Below are 22,016 nucleotides of genomic sequence, written 5' to 3'. Positions count from 1 at the left end.
ATAAAAAGAATATAAAAAGTAATATAAACTAATTTATTAACTTGTTGCAATCACCAAAGGGTCTGCTAAATCCTGGTAAGACCGAAGGAAAACGATCACGGAGACAAGTAAGAACATTCCACTAGACCATGCACTGAGCTTAAAATCACATACGATCATACAAAATCGTGATAAAGAAAGTAGTCCTTAGAGAAGGTGGCGACCCTAACAGTGGATACGACTCGGGGACTCGCCAGGACGTTTACAGTCAAGGGTTGTACTTCTACCTGGCCGTATAAAGGCCAAACATTATTAACGTAGCAGAAGTGTGAAGCAAGACATGAAGTTGTAAAGACGCTGTGAGTAATGAAAGATTTTTTTTTATATACAACAGGTTTATTGCTTAACTTTGATTTTAAAAAGTCTAAATAATGCCTCATTAATATAAATAAAGCGTACAATATACTATTACCTAACCGTCTTTGTTATCTCATCGTTTATATATTTATAAATAATAATACGACACAAATTCTATTGTGCCAACTTAATCTGCGGAAGTTAAGCTTTGAGGTGTTACCCGCTAAAAGTTTCAGCCAATGCTTGTGTACATTATGTTTCTCGTTATTCAGTTTATGTGTATTCATTTTATTTATTAGTCCTCTATTTAATAGGCAAAAGACAAAATATATGAAATATGATTTAAATTTCTAATGATCCATAACAGCCGACATTGTCAATTTCACATTTTAATTATTAATTAAATGAAACACATTGGTCCCATATAAATTTTTCAATTTTAAAACATACAAGCATTACTTCTCTTATTTCGATCTATAAATAACTTACACCTAGTGCACAGAAGACAATAACAGTACTTGATGAGATTGTATTGATTAAGTATTTTTATGCTAAGGAATTCTCAAGATGTAAAGATAATTCTATTTTTAATTTAAACTATGATTCAAGGTTTTTTTCTTATAGGTATTTTCTGTCTTATAGGAATGTTCCAATGTTTAAATTAGTACATTTATTGTCAGCCGATATTCTACTGCGATTAGTAAGAATTTACTGTTAGTTAACTTCAATCAAAACTCACTAGTGTATGAAATATTAGTAGCATTAAAATAAATATTACATCAATAAGTTTTAACTCCCTTTCTAATTTCGTACCAAAATATTTAGCATTTTTATGTCCTCAGAAGGTAATAGTCTAAATGGTTTTAGAGTAAATCTTTTGGATATTTGTTCAGAAAAATTTTATTTCAGTATTCATAAAGCATGTACATAACGCGACCTAAGAAAAAATATTTATAATGTTGTCGATACTGATACTTACGAAACGTTTTCTTTTAGTTAACTAATGGAAATAGTAATTTTTAATAAATATATTTCTGTAATAGATAAATGAGAATAATTTTTAAGATAAAACATCATTGTGTCAATTTGTGAATTTATTTTGGAAGAATGTAATAATCATGGAATTTATGTTGCTGTGCTGATTATATTGTTGGGAATGTTGGCTATTCTGCAATCGTGACAAACTTTCGTTCGCTTCTTTCATGGTGAATAAGTGTTTATGAACTATGCAAAAACTTAAAAATTAGGATGTTTAAAATTATATGTCGTGAAGTTTAGTGTATTTCTTTAATATATTTTAATTATTTTGTATTATAAACCTTTTATATTAACGTATTAGACAGTAAATGTATAGTTCAAAAAATGTTATTGTGTCCTAAGTTTTATAATGGCGGCCCGTCGCGTCCCCCGCGCCTCCATTTCGTTGACAGTCAAATATGACAATGCCGAGACGTAGAAATGTAAAAGTTGTTATGTTTTTGTAAATAACCTAGTGTTGGACATAACTATCAAGATTAGTATAAGCTGAATTATGAATCCCGAACACCACAATATCAATACGGGTGGTGGCCAACCTCCTGGTAACACAGAGGTGGATAAAACGTTTAACATTCTTTCTTATTTTCATTTATTGCGATTCAATAGTTCTAATTTATAAAATTATTCTAGTCACAGAATCAAAGAGCTCCTGCTCAGCAACAACAGCAATCAGCTAATAATCTAACTCCTACTACATCTGCTACTGACCTACGAGTTAATTCGGCAGCCGTGAACGTTGCTTTGTCCAGCGTTGCGAAGTATTGGGTGTTTACTAATCTTTTTCCCGGACCAATACCTCAAGTTTCTGTATATGGCTTACCTACCAATACCAGAATCGAAAATGGAAAACCGGTGCAGGTAATTATAGACTATTATCTATGTAAATATGTCGTCAAAGGTCACAATTTAATTGGATTTTTAAGTTGTCGCTAACGAAATGTATTTTATTTGATCTAACAATTCATTTATTTCACTATAGGACCTTGGACATTCTCATACTGGTCTTCTTAATGGAGATCCAAATATAATACTTGGTCAGCATGGAGGACAGACACAGTTGTCTGTGTCAGGACCTAGTGGCCAACAGATACCTGTTACTCAAATTATTGCAACACAATTGCAGTCTGGGCAAGCACATGGTATGTCTATTTTTGTAACCATAAGATTAATGCATTAGTATGTATGATTAATGCATACTAGAATATCATGAGCATTAAAGTAATTTTTTATAACACCAGAAAAAGATTCTACCTTCATTAGCCTTGAAACATATCCTCTGATAAACTATTAGACTAAATTACTATGGAAATATTGTAAGAACCAGGATGTACTGTAAATGTACAGAAACATATTATTTATTACAGTAAATAATAAAATTTAAGAGTGTATACAATTAATCTTTTTTAGAATCATTGGTGCCTCACAGTCAGCAACAAGACATTGCACCACAGCAAAGTTCTAGCAACGGGTCACAAGTCTCTGGTAGCTCAGGCCAGGCCTCTCACCAGCAGGTACCCAATAACCGGGTCGAGTTTATACAACACCATAACCTTGATATGGTAAATCATGTGGTAACCCATTCCGTTTACTAGCAGGAATGTTAAATTACGTTGCTGTGTAGTATAGATTTGATACATGTTTTTAATAAGGTCAGTATTGGGAGTGCATGTTTAAAAGGAACAAAAAACAATAATGTTATTGAGAAAATTAGTATTATAAATAAATCTAGGTATTTTTATATGCAAAGAAAATATTCAGGGGCATTATAGTTTTGCATGTTAGTCATTAATAAAAATCTCATTTTGTGCATGAATTGTAAATGACAATTAGAAAACCTTTTTGTTATGTAACAATTTTGACATTCCAGTATCTTGAGCATGTTTTAAAATTTCTTTTAATACACATGCTAAATTTTTACTGTCCAGGGTCATCACTCACAACAGCACTCTTCTATGCAACAACAATTAATGACAACCACTAGACCAGACCATGCTAATCAACAGGTACATTATTTTTTATAATCTTAATTAATATTTGCTATGAATATGTAACTATAAATTTTTAATCACTTCATGCTGCTTGTCGTCTTAAACAATAGGTTAGTGAGGTAAGTTTGATCAAAAAAAAATATATATATATAATTACAACTTAATCATATACTATTTTTTTATTTGAACAAACAATGTTTTTGTTTTAGTCTTTGCACTCAAAGTTTTTTTTTAATTCATATTACCACAAACTCAAAGCTGCTTTAGTGGAAAGGTCATTGTTGTATGAATTTTTCAATATTTTTAATTGTTTATAAATACAAATGTTATGATCTATAAAAACCCAAAATTATAAAATTAAACTACTTGTTTTATATTTTGTGTTATAAGTCAAAGGGTTGAACTTTCATAATATTTTATGATTAAAGGATTGTAATATTTGCTTTTCAACCTTCATTTGTATAAAATCAGGGTAGTAAATATAATGCCTATTATTTTTTAAATACCTACTGTGTGCAATCAATGAGTTATACAAAAAATATATTTAGGTAAATTTATCACTATAACTTTTAATTACACACATATTTATCTCGCAAGCATTTATATGTATATAGTATATATAGGTTATGTGTGTACCTGATATGTATTATATCATCTATTAACATAGTTTACGTTTTATTTTTGGCAGAGGTTTTGGCATTCACACTAGTCATTTTTAACAAATTCAGTTTTAAATTCCTATTACTTCATAATTCTTTCACCCTATGATAATTTCGATCTGGCTACTGTAGCACGATTGCGAAAGCACTTCTTATTTTTAACCATTTAATGAATGACAAACAAAATATGATAATTGCACTTTTTTTTTAAGTTAACAGGGATTTTCGCCAGAATACCATATAATGATGTCGCCCATTGAGCACAAGCTCAAATGGTTCAAAAAACTTATTCTTGGAGTTAAAAGACATCGTAGTTAAAAGTTTAATGCTAATCGTGATATTTCTATGTTTAAATTGTTAATAAGTATAATGGTACATTTCTTAAATTTCAAGCATGTGGTTCTTTATCAAAATATATTTCCAAACAGTTTGCTGCAAACCAAATATTTTTGTCAAATCTGAACAATTTCCATTTTTTACGTTAACGAGATAAACAATATTAAAGAAAAAAATTGTGAAAAACTTACTAAATCTTTTATACTTACCTATTCATTAGAACCCTCGTACTGTTTTATACTACAATATATTTAATTGTACAAAGGTAGTTTTTTTTTTATAATGGAATCATCATGTTTTGTTATGTGACTCCTCATTTGTCTGTTAATATGAAGATTTACAAAATCCATTTGACTTATTTATATAGTAGTTGTAAAATGTATTGCAAATAACTCAAACTTTTGAACATGGTTACAATTTGGTTTATTAATAATACAAAACACAGTGTTTAATGATTTAAAAAAAACTTATTATATATTCCAATGTTAACAGATACAACTAACTGTAAGTGAAGATGGCATTGTGACAGTGGTAGAACCTGGTGGAGGGAAACTCGTTGATAAGGAAGAATTACATGATGGCATGAAAATGTCCTCAGACCACACTCTCACAGTTCATCAATTGCAGCAAATTGTTGGCCATCAGGTGTGTTCGAAAACATTTATATCTGTGAATAGTGCCACAATCATAGTAAAATTAAATCTAGAAGATTTAATTATTAAACTTAGTTTTTTTGGCACCTTTGTTTAGCATTATCTGTTATATTTATACCAGTCCACAGTACACAGTGAAGTGTTACAAATATTAAAAAATACCCTTATGTAAATAGTTATATTTGTAACTAGCTTCAATTTGCATTATTGTGTGTGATTGACATAACTTAATGAATTAGTACCTGTGCATAGATTATGTTATTTGACTTATCCAAATGCACTTAATTATCTGTACCTAATTTGCCACAAACGAGAGCTTTCCTAAATAATAGATAATAAAAATACTTTTAAATTATTTTCTTTCAATATTACAATTTTTATTGGTCTCTATATGCTGTAATTAGTTAAGTATCCTTCAAGCTTAGTTATCATCTTTTTATCTCCAACAGCCCTCTTCTATCCTTAAATAGAATCTTCAGTTGTGTCAGTTTTAAATACTAGTTTGTTTGTGATATATGTAAATATACTGATAAATTTTCCTCACTTCTATTGTTTTTTTATAGCCATAAAGGTTGGATAAATAAATAATGGTAAAATTCCCATTAGAATCGACAGTCTTATTAGATGATATGAAAATAATGATAAGAGTTTGGTCAAGTTTTTTGTAATACAAATTAATGTCTTAAATGTTATTTTTACAAGTATGTGGTCTTCACAAGCATAATAACTTCAGAAGCCTAATCTATGTAATTATATGGAAGTAATGCCATATAGTAACTCATCTGCCATGAACCAGGAATCTACAGGACTATGCATTTTTATAGAATTTATGTAGAGATAAGCCCTGGAATGTGTTATAGGGAGCAATGGATTGAAATCATCAATACATGCTATTAAGTTTATGCCAAAAAGAGTATTCTATATGTAAGCAGTAGTGTAGTGTCCTTAATTTTTTTTCTTAAAAGCAACATTGCTATTTACTAAATACTTCAAGTACAATGATACAAGTGTTACTGAATTCATAGTTATTTAAAAATAAAAACAATTAATATAAGTAAGGGTAGTTAAAAAGGAAGACAGAAATGGCAACACTTATGCTTTGTGTAATTGACTCAGGTTATTGACAGCGTTGTTCGCATTGAGCAGGCAACAGGAGAGCCAGCCAATATACTAGTCACGCAGAATCCTGATGGGACTACTTCCATAGAAACTAGTGCAGCGGAGCAGCTTATAGTTAAAGACGAAAAAAATGTTCCTAAAATTGAATCCGCCCAATTTGCAATGCCTACGGACATAAAAGATATCAAGGGTATTGACTTAAAGGTACCAAGTAATTTTCTTTAAAGTGAATTGATAAAAATTATGTTGTAGTACAAAAAAGTTTTATTTATAATTTTTTTAGTCAAATTCAATATTTTATCTTTAACATTTGAAATAGTAATGTATGTTGAAATTTTGCAACCATATAAGTATTTTTTTTTAAATATAAATATATAACTAAAATATAAATTTCTAGTTTTTATCTATAGTTTAAAATCTTTGTGGCGAACTTAGGAGCAAAACAATATTACCATTTACATTTTGTAAATAAAACTGATAAGTTGTAGAATCTGGTAACATTGTTTTAAGTTAATATAAGCCAAAATGGAGACATATTTTTATGACAGTTAAAAAAATTGGAAAAAAAAAATAATAAATTCAAAACTGTTTTGTATTCAATATAATACATTGTATACATAACAAAATATTTTCAAAGCTCTGTATTTATATAATACAGACTATTTGCAAAAATCTATTGTGCTATTTTCACTGCTAAATCTAAACTGTTTTCTTTCTGCTATTTTCAAATATATACTTCTGATCATATCCTGAATGCGCCTTTTTATTCATCAACAAATGTTTTTTTTTATATTCATAACATTTATTATGTGGTAACTACAACAAGATCACTAAATATTTTTCAGAGCGTCGGCGCTATGGGTATGGAAGGTGCAGTAGTAAAAATATCAGCAGGGGCCTCAGAACATGATCTGCATGCAATGTACAAAGTTAATGTTGAAGACCTTTCACAACTGTTGGCTTACCATGAGGTTTTTGGCAAACTGAATCCTGAAAGCCAACAGCAAGCAAAGGTAATTAATTTTTATTTGATGTATTACAATATCAACATAAATGGTTGAAACATTGAAATAATTGTCTATGTAATAAATATTTCATAGCTTGACTGCTAAAATATTCAATTTTTTTATGCCATATGCATAATGTGTGAGTTACAAGCAAGGAACAATAGTAAGCTAACTTTAATATAATATAATAAATATAAATAATATACTTTATTTTAAAGTTAGATCACCAACTTTAATGATTATTTTTATAAACTTTCAAATATTACTTTTACAATGTTCTTTGAAGCGCGATGGAAAAGCAATGCCTTACTAGCCACTGATTGCCATAAATATCGCTTGTCGTTATTGAATTTATTATAGATGGGTCGCCATATATTTTTTTGAAGTACCTACATATATTATAGGTCATAAATAAAAACAATTTACGAAAACAAGACATTGTTGCACCTAGATTTTTTTAGTAGTACACTAATTATCCAATACCATTCATTTATTTTCTATTCCTAAAACTTTTCCTATTGAATTTTAAAAATTTTGGTGGTCTATTCATATATTTTGTACAGAAACTTATTGCTAAATTTTAAGTTGTTGTATAATACTGACTTTCTACTTTTTTAAGAAATATAAATAATGTATTTAATTTTAAAACATTGTACAAATATTCAATACTTTTAAAATTTTATCCAAACTGATTAAAGTATCTAAACATAATGTTATCTTGGTCACTTAATTTGGGTTATTTGTTTGTATGCTTGGGTAGACCTCTTTGACATAATATCAAAATAACAGGTAATAAGTGAAGTGGAAGTAGAACCGGGAACCAGTGCTCCAATACCAGAAACAGATTCATCACCTGGTCATCATTCCTGTGACATATGTGGCAAGATTTTTCAATTCCGTTATCAGCTAATTGTTCACAGGTACATATTAAAAAAACAATGTATACATTTATTCTTTTCATGAATATACCTATTATACTAAGTTATCAATTATTTATTAATTAAAACGTTTAAAAAAATATAGCGTTAATAACAATATTATGTACTCATGAAACTTTATAAGAAGTGTACATAGTTATAACATATATCATTCCTATCATTAAACAAGTTAACCACTTTCTTTTGTTCTTTCCGCTCAGGCGATACCATGGCGAAAGTAAACCATACACTTGTCAAGTGTGTGGTACGGCATTTGCAAATGCTGTTGAACTCTCTAGACATGGGAAATGTCATCTAGGTAAATTACATTCTTTTTTTCTCAATATAGTACAAAAAAGTTTTTAACAGATTAACATATTATATAATATTTAACTTCAAGTTTGTGTCTAGCATAATGTTTTTTGTTAAATAGCTGGAGACCCTGCAGAGAGACAGGCTAAAAGGTTAACACAAGATAAACCATATGCGTGCACCACTTGCCACAAAACATTCTCTCGGAAAGAACATTTGGATAACCATGTTCGAAGTCACACGGGTGAAACTCCATATAGGTAATACCTATTTCTTTTTTATTTAATAACATTTTTATGCTCCAAAATTTTAAATCTTAGATAAAATAAATACATGAAATAAAGTTAACAAATCCTTCATGGGTGTGAGTGCATTATATACATACATATATATATATATATATATATATATATATTATGAAGTTCCACAACATATGGTAGCCCTTCCTTTTCTTATTTTTCTGATAATTAATTGTCTGTAATTTGTTAAATAATTGTTGGAAATTAGTGTATTGACTCATTTACATGGCTTCTTGGATTTTTTTAAGAAAAAGGGCAACTGTTGTGTTTTTGGGCGGTTTTTTTGGCAGATCCGCCAGTTTAGATTCTGAACCTGTGTTAGCTTACTATATATAATGTTAAAATAATCAATCATTAAAAATGTGTATAAATGTCCATTTGAAAAAAGATGATTTGTTTTTAAAGATACTGTACCTTAAAACTTACCACATCTGTGATTTCAATTGTTTAGTAGAAGAGTTTGTGTTTTTAATTTAATGAATATATTATTAACAATTATATTTGCTAAAATACTTACTGTTACAATATTGTAATATATAGGGTTAACTCTGTAGAATTATTTAAAATAGTAAAAGTTGTTTAGTGTTTCAAGGTACTGTGGGGAAAATATAAGTAATTAGACATGGGTTATTTAAAACTGATACTGTTAAACCTAATAATATTAAAAATATTTAATGAACATTTACTACAGCAAAATAATGACTTCTGTTTATAGGTGTCAGTTCTGTGCAAAAACATTTACCCGTAAGGAGCATATGGTCAACCATGTGAGAAAGCATACCGGTGAAACACCCCATCGTTGTGACATTTGCAAGAAAAGCTTTACAAGAAAAGAACACTTTATGAATCATGTCATGTGGCATACAGGTATGAACAACAGTTATCTAAAATAATAATTGAGTTTTGTACAAAAAATAGTAATATGTCCTACAATTTATCTGAAATATTATTTTGTACATTATTTTCAATGCAAAAGAGAAAGAATTGAAAAAATTCTTTCTGTTATCATAACTATATCATATCTCATATATTTCCGTTTTTAGTTATATATTATTAATAATTAGTTTTTAGTTCAAAAGTATAAATGATCTATTTATTTATTAGCCATAATCCACTCTAGTGTGTTACCCCTTCCATTTATATTTTAGTTTGCTTCATTATGCGGTCTTTACTATCTGTATGGAACATCCAAGCCTGCACCTTAGATGTGGTTAAGTGGTGCAGAAAGTAGAATTGAATGATTCAACTATTTACTTACCAGATATAAACATATTGTAGATATCAAGTGCTAGCAGACTATTTATATTGTAATATTAATATGAATCCTTATTAGTCCACTCGGGGAATTGAATAATATGAATAATGAAAGTTACATAGTTGCATCATTGAATTTTAACAATTTATTTTCTGCCCCACCCAAATAGGTGAAACGCCGCATCATTGTCAAATTTGTGGCAAGAAGTATACTAGGAAGGAGCATTTAGTGAACCATATGAGATCTCATACAAATGATACACCATTCCGATGTGAATTGTGCGGCAAGTCTTTTACGAGAAAGGAACACTACACCAATCACATTCTGTGGCACACGGGTCAGTATAGCTTTGATATTGCACAGCCCATGTCCTCACGTGCAGTGCTGTCTTATACATATAGCAAAATAAATGCTGTACATTTGCGTTTTGTAGGCTAAAAAGTACAAATATGGTGTCAGGCTTGGTTTTCCAAACTTTTAAATAATGCATGTGCAATTTTAATTAGCTTTATGAATATATGAAGATATTTATTTTGATTTATTTGATTCTGTTTTGTAACTCTCTTATCAGTGCTAAAGCTATTTATGACATATGTACAGAGTATTTAAGTTTATTGTTTAAAATTATTATGTCCAAAAAAAGTTCTGGTATGGGGAGGCCCATTTTCAGCAGTGGACGGCTTAAGGTTGAAATGATTAAGATTAAAAAGATTTCATTTATTTATTTATTTATTTTGGACCTTGTCAAAAGGGCAATTTTGTGCAGTAAATAAATTTATCGCGATCAGTCCGATTAAAATAAATAAATCAAACTTAATACTATCATAACACTTTTCGTTAGCCTGAAGTGTGACTATTTCTTTCTTCAAGGTAAAGATATAAGTTACCGTAAATAAATTTTTGTTCGTATTATTATAATTAACGTTAATTTAATTTATGTAGTACTGTGTTTTGAAGCACATGCCCGTCGAATATATGAATTTTAGTCTAAATAACAATGGATTTGAAAATAGTAATTAGCATTACATTGTAAAGGTGCAGAGTATACTTATGTTCAGATTTTACAATGAACGGCATTATCATTGTCATTGTAATTCATTAAAAGGAAATGTTAAAGTAGGTAACAAGTGATCTACCGTGATGTACATACAAGTTATGTATTAATAAGGTATAACCATTGTTTTTAAAATCATGAGAAAAACAGAGATTAACTGCTGGCGCATTTTGAATCGTGTTACCAGTAACTATGTGACACGAAAAACATTTTCTTGAAAATGTTTAATCATTTCGATACGAGCGTCTCCTATAGTCGACGGCCACAAGTGAATGCGCACAGTTGGCTCTTACCTGTCACGCGCTGCGTCGCTCAGCGACACAGGGCACATCTTGCTCTTTAACACGTTTCTGATCGGACTGTTTAACATTGCAAGCGGATATTACTTGTAATCAAGACAGCATTTGTTTTTTGTTGTTTTTTTCGATGTTTCAATATATTAAGTTTTACGGCGGCAGTACCTTTTCACGCATCTGGCATAAATGTGTGTGTCGTGTGTGCCGTAGCAATAAACGTCCACTTAATGTAATTATAATAAACAATAATGCAATGTAATTGCAGAGATAGGTTAAATTTCTTGGTTGACGACTAAAGTAGACGCAGAGCCGTGCACGTTTATATTACGGCCGTCTACTACAGTTGACGCTCGGCTATGGACAAGGTTTTGTGGTACCGAAGTGGTTAAGAAGGATTTTGTTTATAATTTATTCATTTATTTAGAAAGTAAGTTTTTCTTTTCTCCCACAGACAAGTGTAAACTTTACCCAAGTGGATATTATGATTTTTTAAATTTATTATTGTGTATATATTATTTTTTATCCCTTTATATAAATAAATATGTGTATGTTTTTGAATACATTATATATTTATCGTAATCTAAAATATCTAGGTTAAAGTATGCTCACTCCTTTTTCCATACTAAGGTTTTTTCCTTGAGCAATTGTCTTAAGTGACAAGACAGCCTGTTGTATTTTTTAATGTATGTGTGTAATAAAATTTAATTATTTTATGTTTTTTATGTTATGTGTACATAAAGGCTATTTTATATGTGTTGCAGGGGAGACGCCTCATCGTTGCGATTTCTGTTCAAAGACATTTACGCGGAAGGAACATCTTCTAAACCACGTACGACAGCATACCGGCGAGTCGCCACACCGCTGCAGCTTTTGCTCCAAGTCCTTTACCCGGAGGGAGCATCTTGTTAATCACGTGCGCCAACACACTGGCGAAACCCCCTTCCAATGTGGTTATTGCCCTAAAGCATTTACTCGAAAAGACCATTTAGGTAATTTTTTAATTGTATGTTTTTCAATTTAGCAAATACATAATTGGTTTAACGTGTTGTTTGGTTAACTTGCTCTAAGCACTTTGACTCAGTGTGCCTCATTGTAATCTTTAAGCATATCATGTTTTATCTTAATATGACTTTGATGAGCAATGTCGGTAGATGTTAAGAAATACTAGAAACAAGGTTTTCGCTTTTTAATTATTAAAGAATTTTGTAGGAAGTCGTTAAATACGGGCAGCGCAAGTCCGGTCATTGCAGCGATGTTTTGGGGGAGGATTGACAGGTTTCTTGTTCATAGTATCTACGATATATTACGTGCTAATATTTATATTACAGTTAACCACGTCCGCCAACACACTGGCGAATCGCCTCACAAATGTTCCTTCTGCACGAAATCCTTCACGCGCAAGGAACATCTCACCAACCATGTGCGTCAGCACACCGGGGAGTCACCACATCGTTGCACTTACTGCGCCAAGTCCTTCACCAGGAAAGAACATCTTACTAACCATATCAGGTAATTATACTGCAGAACAGTGTATTATAAAATTATTCATTTAGATATGTTTGTAGTAAAGAACATTGTTTGGAACAGTGAATACCTTACATTTCATTAAATGTACTAGAGGATGAAGTGGAAAAAAATCATCCATGCTTGTGGGACCTTTTTGTTACATAAAAGAAAATTTGTGAATATAATGTAGAAAAATTGTAGTAAAGAAATTTGTTTTCAATGATATATAATTTAGGTGATCTCTTTATTGCACATATTAAAATCTCAACAAGTCTCCGCAAATACCTAAATATTACTATGAAAATCTCTCTTAAAATAACTACATGCACAACTTACTATATATATATATATATATATATATATATATATATATATATATATATATATATACTCTAATTGCATTGTCCACAAGTCCAGTTGAAAATTTTAGTTTACTTATGTCTCTTTGAATGTGTAAATGAAATGTTATGATCATGTAGTTTTAGTGCAGTGTGTAATGATATAATGATATAATAAACATATTAATAACAACAATATAAATAAGGAATGACAGACAGAACAAAACATGATAATACCATGACGTCATCACGTCATCACACTGCCTTTACATAATTAAAAAATATTCAGTATGTTCTTTATTTCAAATTTGTGAAAACGTATTTTATTTCAAATTGTATTCCTAAATAATTAAAATATCATGTTCTGATCAGATCAGATTATGCGTAACTTTCAATCTGTGAACCAGAAATGTATAAAATGAATCATGTTGGTTCTGATCTTGTTGTTTTTTTTTTTTTTCATTAATCTTTAAAATCATGAAAATACTATGATTTGCATCAAACTTTTAACTTCAGAGGCTATGTATACTATAGCTAGAAGCACATTTGAATGACACCAGCCTAACAAGCAATGTAATTTTATGGTATTATGTTGAATGTCATTGCAAATATTTTTACAAAACTTGGAATTATCATGTTGTGTTTTGTCACTCTTCAAATATGCAATGCTGTGCTACATGCCGAAACCTTCCAATGTGCTATTATAGATAACTAAATACCTTAAGCTTCTTTCTATGTAGTTTGCATGTTTTTTTAGGCCTTACTGTTGTTCAGTTTTTTTGCGCTAAATCGAATTACAATTGAAATAAGACCCCATCAGGCTGGCCATGTCACGTTGCTTGAATATGTAAGTCGTAAGCGGCATTTGTGTGAAGTTTCCTTTGAATGCAATGCTACGGTAGCACAGCATTGTGCATTCCGATTTGAGCTCTGATGTGGAGTGACAACTTCATTGAACCTGCCCATATTGCTTACAGCAGATAATATGCTAATAGACAAGCTTGTCGAAAATAATTGAAAAAGATATTTAAATTTACTCCTTGGAGTTGTTTTTATAATCAATTACGGAGATATATGACTAATTCAATGAATGAAACAGATTTGTACTGGGTACTCAAAATATTTTAGAGATGATTTTATTAATTCAATTTTTTTTACTGAGTGTTTAATGTTAACAGTTAAATATATAAGATTATTTCCGACTAAAATACTTTCCTCTATCTTGAGAGTTAATAAAATAACTTGCTTAAAAGTAATGCTCAATAAAAGTTATTAAAAATTAGCAATAATAATTAACTGAAAATTGTACTGATTTTCACATTTTATTTAGTACAATAGTTGTGTGAGCAAAGTATATAACAAAGTAACAAAGCAACTTATTGCTTCAACTGTAAATGAGGCCAAGACGTCTAGTATCGCTCATCTAGCTCAATTATTACCTTTTTCCTTTCAATAAAATAGGCGTGTGCAGTTATTATAATAACAATGAAAGCTATAACTCATTGTAACAAGTATCAAATCGGAATGTACTCTGTTGCGCAGACAGCACACGGGCGAAACTCCACACAAGTGCATGTACTGCCCGCGCGCCTTCTCGCGCAAGGAGCACCTCATCAACCACGTGCGCCAGCACACCGGCGACACGCCGCACTCTTGCTCCTATTGCAGCAAGAAGTTTACGCGCAAGGAGCATCTCGTCAATCACGTCCGGTTCGTATGTTAACCGCCCCTCTGAAAGCAATGTTAACTACCTCACCTATAGTTTTATTAATTTCAAAGGGTTCTTACATATATATACAATCATGTTTTTGTCTTAACAGTATTTCTAAGGCAGTCCTCATGTATCTGGATAGTATTTACTCATTTTGTGTTTCCTTTTCAAGTACTCAGTATAAATACAAAAATTCATTTTGCATTTATAGACATTAACACATTATGATTATTGATTGACACATGGTGATTAGATAATTTTTTATAGTGGAATCTATCAAGAGCAATTAAAAAAATAAAAAAAAAACTGATCCATTTTGTAATTTTTGTAGTCAACACATTAGTTGTAATAATAAATCCACTTTACACAAAATTAAGCTATTGTATTAACTCTTAATTTTTATTCCTGGTGTGAAAAGGTTGTCATTGTTAACATTATTTTCAAAAAGGTTTTTAAATATATTTTTAGTTAAACTTTCATAGTCATGAAACAACTTGGGGTCCAATCGGCAATAATAATGCATCGAAAGTGAGGTAAATTTTTTTTTATACATCATTAAACATTACATTCCGATTGTACCTCAAGCACTTATAGTAATAAATTAAAATTTAATAATAAGTAACGGGTCTTAATCGGAATGTATTGATGACAGGCAACATACGGGCGAGACACCATTCAAATGCACATATTGTACGAAGGCGTTCTCTCGTAAGGAGCATCTGACGAATCATGTACATCTGCACACCGGCGAAACTCCGCACAAGTGCCCCTTCTGCACTAAAACGTACTCCAGGAAAGAACATTTAACCAACCATGTCAGGTGATAACTTTGTTCCTTTATTTAATTACATGGTTAGCTTGAAACAATATTTCATTGTCATTGAATATGTTTTATAGTTGTTTCATTTGAAAGCTTTGTTTATACTCCGTAAACTAAAATATATATTATAATAAATGGTTTGTTGTAGTGCATCTGCTATAAAAGTTATATATATTAATTTATGATTTTTTTAATATTTGTAAAATAATTTTAAATGGATAACATCCTTTTACAATATATGTGCACTGGTACATAACATCTCATACTATCTTTACCATTTTTTGATTCAGATAGCAATAGATGATATGACGTCCACTAAAAAAATAATTAAAAATTACCCTTTTTAATTAAAATGAGGCAGAGCATATATTTTTTTTAAACTTATTATCCGTATTGAAAATCCGTTTTTGTATGATTAATTTTTTTTTTGTACAGAATACATACCGGCGAATCGCCACATCGTTGCGAGTTTTGCGAAAAAACATTTACAAGAAAGGAACACCTTATCAACCATTTGAAGCAGCACACAGGGGACACTCCACATGCCTGCAAAGTATGCTTCAAGCCATTCACAAGAAAGGAACACCTTGTAGCACATATGAGGTATGTATTAAAAGACAGTGAAATTTTTATTTACGGAGGATAATACACATTGAGTCTCTTGCGGTCAGGCTCCGTGCTGTAGCTTATGCGTTTGAGGAAATAAAACGTTGCTATGATGTTGATAATGGCGGGATTTTGTATTTTAGAAATTTCCGCACTATTATTTGCGGTAGAGTGTAGTGCGGATAATGACAACATTTTCATTTAGCAAAAAGAGCCGATCAAATATATACAGCTTATGGCAGGGGAACTTGAAAAAACAATATAAAAAATTATTGATAATATAAGAAATACTCTTATTGTATTATTTTTATGTTGATATAATGCTTATGAGAAATTTCAAAAATAGGGGAAGTCCATCTTGTATTTACAAGGCATCGTTAAAAACTGGACATACAAAGATTTCGACTGCCATAAATCACTAATTCATTTGTAATAAACGAAATCAGATATTCAAAAAAATTCCGCAAGACTTTGTTTGGACAACCATTTACAAATTTCAACATACAAAAGTAAAGTGACGGAAAATGCTTACTATTTAATAAACCAATATTTAAATAACAAGAATTGTCGGCATTGATGTCACTTATTTATTTTGTTATCGTTTATGCTATATCTGACAGAAAATTTACATACATTAATCAATTATGTTAAACTTTTAATTCAAAGAAGCGTTAGTGAGTAATTTATATTTAATATGCATATTTTGGTAAATTCTAACTTCTGTTTTTCTGTTACAGGGCACACAATTGCGGTGAACGCCCATATAGCTGTGGGGAATGTGGGAAATCTTTTCCACTGAAAGGAAACTTATTATTCCATGAAAGGTCGCACCAAAAAAGCGGCGGGGGGAACAGACCATTCCGATGCGAAGTATGCTCCAAAGACTTCATTTGCAAAGGTAAACTATTCCGAAACATCTTTGATAATAAATAAAACTAGAGATTTAAAAAGTTATTCCCATTGTGTTGTTATTATTCATGATGATGAATAATACAAAATAAATTTATATTTAATATATATAATATATGATGATATATCATAGAATTTATCATCATTGATTAAATTTATTTTAAACATTAGAGTACAAAACATTGTCCAGTTAATGAAAAAAATAATTATATTAAAGTTTAATACAGTCATTATTTAAAAATTTTTATTTTTGTTTGATTATTATTGTATTGTGATACATAATTGCAATTTTACATGTAAAAATAAATTTTAGTGTTACTTTACACTATTCTGTAGATATAGCACACCAAATTTTCTGTTAAGGTTTGTTAGTGACTCTCAAAATAATAATGTAATAAATATGTATGAAATATATAAGATTTACAAAATTAATGATAGGAGTCTGGATGGGATGTTTGGCATGCTGATGGGTTATGGCTTCAAGGTTAATATATAAGTGTAAGTGGTAATGTGGATCTGATGGAAGCCTACACCCGTGTTCACTATTTTTAGTTCATTCATTAGTTCTTGAGTCTCTTGCCAACAAAATTGACAGTATTACATGCAAATACAAAGCAATTGAAACAATGGACAAACAGCAATTTTAATGAGCAGCAACCACAACATGCACTGGGTTAAAAAAATAAAAAGTAATAATACTCAAATGTTTGTAAAGTAGGTAACTATTTATTTATGATAAGGATGTTAAGATAAATGTTTTATAGGACATTTGGTTTCGCACCAACGCACCCATGCGACTACGGGCGAGACCGTCGCCAATAGTGAACAGGTCGCTGAGGGCGAGCAATGCGGCAACTGCGATGATGAAAACACCGACCGACCTGAACGCAAGGACGACGTCAGGTGCATATATAATTAACTTTATTAACCCTAGTTCTTCTGCTAGGCTCCGAGCATAGCCACCTTCTCCATTGATCTCTACATTACCTTGAGCTTTCTTATAACGCCCCTCGTAAGCGACCCGTATCGGATCATTATCATCAGATATAATTGTCAAAGACTCTTCATCTCAGGCTTTGCCGTTTTTTGGGCAAAGAAATGTTAGGAACATCCGCACACCGCCAATCCAAGTTGAATTCTATGAGTGAAGTACATTTGTATTGTATGTCGAAGTACTATTCTATTGTAATTATATTTGCAGAGGCTTAAATTCTATGCTAAATGTCACTATCATCATTTTAATCTCAGGACCTCCACCCCTGCTTATAGATTTACAGCAAACTTAACAAGGTTGTCTGTCCACCTTGTAAACAGACGTTCTCCATGGGGCTAGCCTGTTAGTTATCTCCATATCCATGCCAAGTTTAATTTGTATTTGTATGGAAATTAAAATATCGACTAATATTGTCTAAGAAGAAGGTTGTCTTTTTCAGCTAATAACTATTTTTTAATAAAATCTATTGTTTTTAACATTAATAGTTAATTTTGTCCTTGTAGTCTTTTAATTAATAGACATTATTTCATGTTTTCATATTAATTATGTTTTTCATTTTAGAGCAACAATTGAGAATAGACCAACGGAAGAAGACGTCGCTCAAAATCAACAGAACAACACTGCTATGCAAATAGCTAATCAGGTTAATACATAACACATAGTTTCTTCATATATAATTGTAATTTTTTAATGAATTGTACTTACACTATACAATTTAAGTTTTATATCATTTATCCTTTATGGTCCCAAGGTCCTTTCAGGCGAGACCTCTTTACTATTATTTAAAAATATAAGCGATGGTAATATGAGGTATGAGGATTTCACAAATGTATATTTTGTTGACTATTAGAACTAAAAAAAAATTATAAAACCTCTCCTTTGACATTCTTTTAAGCAAGTTTAGTTTTGCAAACATTGCTCAACCTAAAACATGATTAAAATTACTAGAGTGTTACCATATTAACAATTGAAAAATGCAGCAGGTACGCTCTGGATCCAGTTCAGGAGGGGCCAGTGTGACGTCGTTTAACCACGCTGCCAGTAGCCAACACCATACTGGCACTGCAGTTCCCCATCACCCAGTTACAGTGAACTACTAGCGACAATCATCACCCAGCCCTCCACGTCAGAGTGACACAGATAACCCTTTTTTCCCATTCATGGACAGAAGTTGACTCAACTTTAAACCATTTGTGTACTTGGTACCTGAATCACTCTTTGTACCCAGAACATGCAGATGTTCAGAAATGAAACTTGACACGTCAGATTACTACAGACATATCTCCTCTGTTTCAAGTTGAACTCCAAGCGCCTTCTAATAAGGCTTTTGACATCACTTTACAAATGGGATCATAAATAAAAAGAAGTTAAATAGATTCTACATTATCTCCAATAATCAAATTGCCTTTAAAATGCGATTAATTACTGCCATACATTATATAACATGTACAAACAGTAAGTATTGTTGTAGAACATTTTAAATTATGTTAAATACATTAGAATTGGTAATATATGCTTTTAGGTGTAATGTTCCAGCTGTACTAACAAAAATAAAGTGTATTATATTGTAAAAAGACAAAATTAAGCAGAAACTATTGGTACTGTATGGAAATATAAAAAGTTCAACTTTTTTAATTACAATTTTCTTATATTAAAAACTAACTACATGTTGTCATCTTTTACATAGAACCTGGCAATGTGAATTACATTCCTTGTGGCAATGATATTCTTGTTTTTCTTTCAATAAATTATATGTATAACATTATTGATCAATAATAGATTAGTAATTTACGAAAAATAAAACTTAAATTGTGTTTTTGAAGTTTAAGTGTTTTTTATTTGTTTATTCATGATTAATTATAAAGTTATGCTAACTCTTGTAAACCAGCATTCTGCACATAGTTCTTTGATAACAAAACGTAGGGGAACTAAACATTGTATTGTACATAAAACTGAAACAAAAAATAATGCTTAAAAAGGTAATTGTTAATTCAAGAATACTTTTTTCTATGTGATTTGTAACTTGGTTATGGTTTTACTATAATTGTTATAATTTATATGTTAAAAACATTTTTGGTGTCATCTGTGGAAAAAAAGGTGCACATTTCTCTAGAATTGGGACCACAACATTGCAATTGTTATTTAGTTTTCTTTGATTTTTCAAACTGCAAATATTTTACCTGAAATTGATAGATGTTCTTATGCCAATACAAAATATAAACTGCAGAGATGTTGAATTAGCCGTTAACTTACTGGATATCTGAACCTAAAGTTACATCCTTATAATAAATTAAACAATATTTTATACATAGTACTTAGTAAAAAAAATTGTATGTAAAATATATTTTATGTTGGTCCACCATTTCGTTTTGTACCTGGTCTGTAGTTTAATTTCTTATCTGCGCACACAAGATTTTTTTTGAATAAACTACTTTGAATGTAAATTGTAATTAAACACCAGTTGTATTATATTAAGTTATTAATCATTTGTAACGTTATTTAATTTTTTTTAAAAGTTTGTTTTCAGATTTTTCTATTGTATTAAAATTTTTCATACAATAAACATTTGGGTGTCTAGTTAAACCGTAAAACATTCACATGTGCCATGTGATTGTGTTGCTAAAAATCTTGCGATCTGGCAAGCGGAGTGGTGTTATAATCACTTCCATTTAATTGTTACACAGCTTGTAAACATAATAATTATAGCCTGTATCTACTTGTAAATATGTAGACCTAACTGTTAGCTGTATTTGTAGCGAATTTAAGTATAATAGAAATTATTGTATCTTTTAGCTAAAACTTTAATTAATTATGTTATTAAAAGAGAGGTATTATACGATTTTGAATCGTCTGGTATTTTAAGTTTTCGTAAGTTAATTGTAACACGGGAAGAGTTTTATAATAACAATATATAACAGGCATTATGGTAATGTCTACCTTGGATGGTGCCACGCTAATTTATATTTTATAGAAAAGTCTAAAATCATAGACATAATAGTGTACATTAAATTCTTAAATTATGTTCAGTACTTTGATATGAATGAGATTAAAACGTGAAAGCAAAATTTGTTGTTTATTATTTGTTCTCCCATAATTTTAAATTATGCTTCGAGATATACTTTCAAATAATGTTAAATCGATTTTCTGCTCGAGTTAATTAATAATAATAAAATTCTAAAATCTGGAACAAACAAGGTGTTTTAAAAAATTTAGATTAAAATAATAGTACATCATGTCACAGAATAGACACCTGTTGCAAGGCGTAGGTCCATGACCGATGTTACGCTGCTTGCATCCATCGAGTTCTTCTAGTATATACTACTTTGTACAGTAATTTTAAATCAAATAATATTACGCGAATCAACTGGAAAGCTATGATATACAAATATTAGATGGTGAAAGTTGAGGAAATTCATCTTGAGGGGTGATAGAGGTCAGGAAATGAATCTACTTATACTCAGTGACTGATTGTTGATAACCATGGAGAAAAAAATTATAAAAACAAAATTAACATTTCATACCCAGGAAATTTTTAAATGATGTGCTGACTAATCTATTTTTAATCAAATTCCCTCAGGATATTTTTTATCTAATATCAAACCCACACGTGTAAGAACTGGATAGTATTAATTTATACAAAACATGTAAGTTAAGCTCTAAAAATATAAAATTTTGGATTTACTTTTTGTCTTATAGTCAAATACAATAATTTACTCCTGCCTACCTGTGCGGACAAAATTGAGGATTAAAATAATTCACTTTGCAACACTGAAAGAAAATCTTATATATAAATTATTGATCACTTCCAGAAATAATCTGTTACATATAATGAACAAAAATCAAAGCAACAGATGCTATATTTT

At 30.3% G+C, this 22,016-nt stretch overlaps 1 protein-coding gene across 8 annotated transcripts; it reads left to right on the top strand.

Annotated features, from left to right (window-relative positions):
• Window positions 1-1,539: 1,539 nt before the first annotated feature.
• On the top strand, window positions 1,540-21,207 carry LOC137931957 (zinc finger protein 271-like). 8 transcript variants are annotated; one of them, XM_068775461.1, is made up of 22 exons: window positions 1,540-1,927; window positions 2,005-2,232; window positions 2,354-2,513; window positions 2,782-2,885; window positions 3,300-3,377; window positions 4,850-5,002; window positions 6,127-6,333; window positions 6,975-7,142; window positions 7,926-8,056; window positions 8,275-8,372; window positions 8,487-8,625; window positions 9,380-9,531; window positions 10,089-10,256; window positions 12,031-12,258; window positions 12,598-12,778; window positions 14,656-14,823; window positions 15,477-15,644; window positions 16,080-16,247; window positions 16,988-17,148; window positions 17,924-18,062; window positions 18,715-18,796; window positions 19,134-21,207. In XM_068775461.1, exons 1-22 carry the CDS (start codon window positions 1,868-1,870, stop codon window positions 19,251-19,253), a joined length of 3,261 nt encoding a protein of 1,086 aa, XP_068631562.1. In that variant the 5' UTR covers window positions 1,540-1,867; the 3' UTR covers window positions 19,254-21,207. The 8 variants fall into 8 exon arrangements, with proteins under 8 accessions (XP_068631562.1, XP_068631565.1, XP_068631560.1 ...); XM_068775464.1 differs by having other exon boundaries at window positions 2,782-2,933; window positions 19,137-21,207; XM_068775459.1 differs by having other exon boundaries at window positions 2,782-2,933.
• The last annotated feature ends 809 nt before the right edge of the window (window positions 21,208-22,016 follow it).

The sequence above is a fragment of the Battus philenor genome, unplaced genomic scaffold (assembly GCF_028537555.1).
Source record: "Battus philenor isolate CCGP_79_NKW_IND1 unplaced genomic scaffold, ilBatPhil1.0.hap1 SCAF_9, whole genome shotgun sequence".
In the NCBI taxonomy this organism is placed as follows: Eukaryota; Metazoa; Arthropoda; class Insecta; order Lepidoptera; family Papilionidae; genus Battus; species Battus philenor.
The sequence above is the reverse complement of the archived record's forward strand: the minus strand, read 5'-3'. Positions and strand labels throughout refer to the sequence as shown.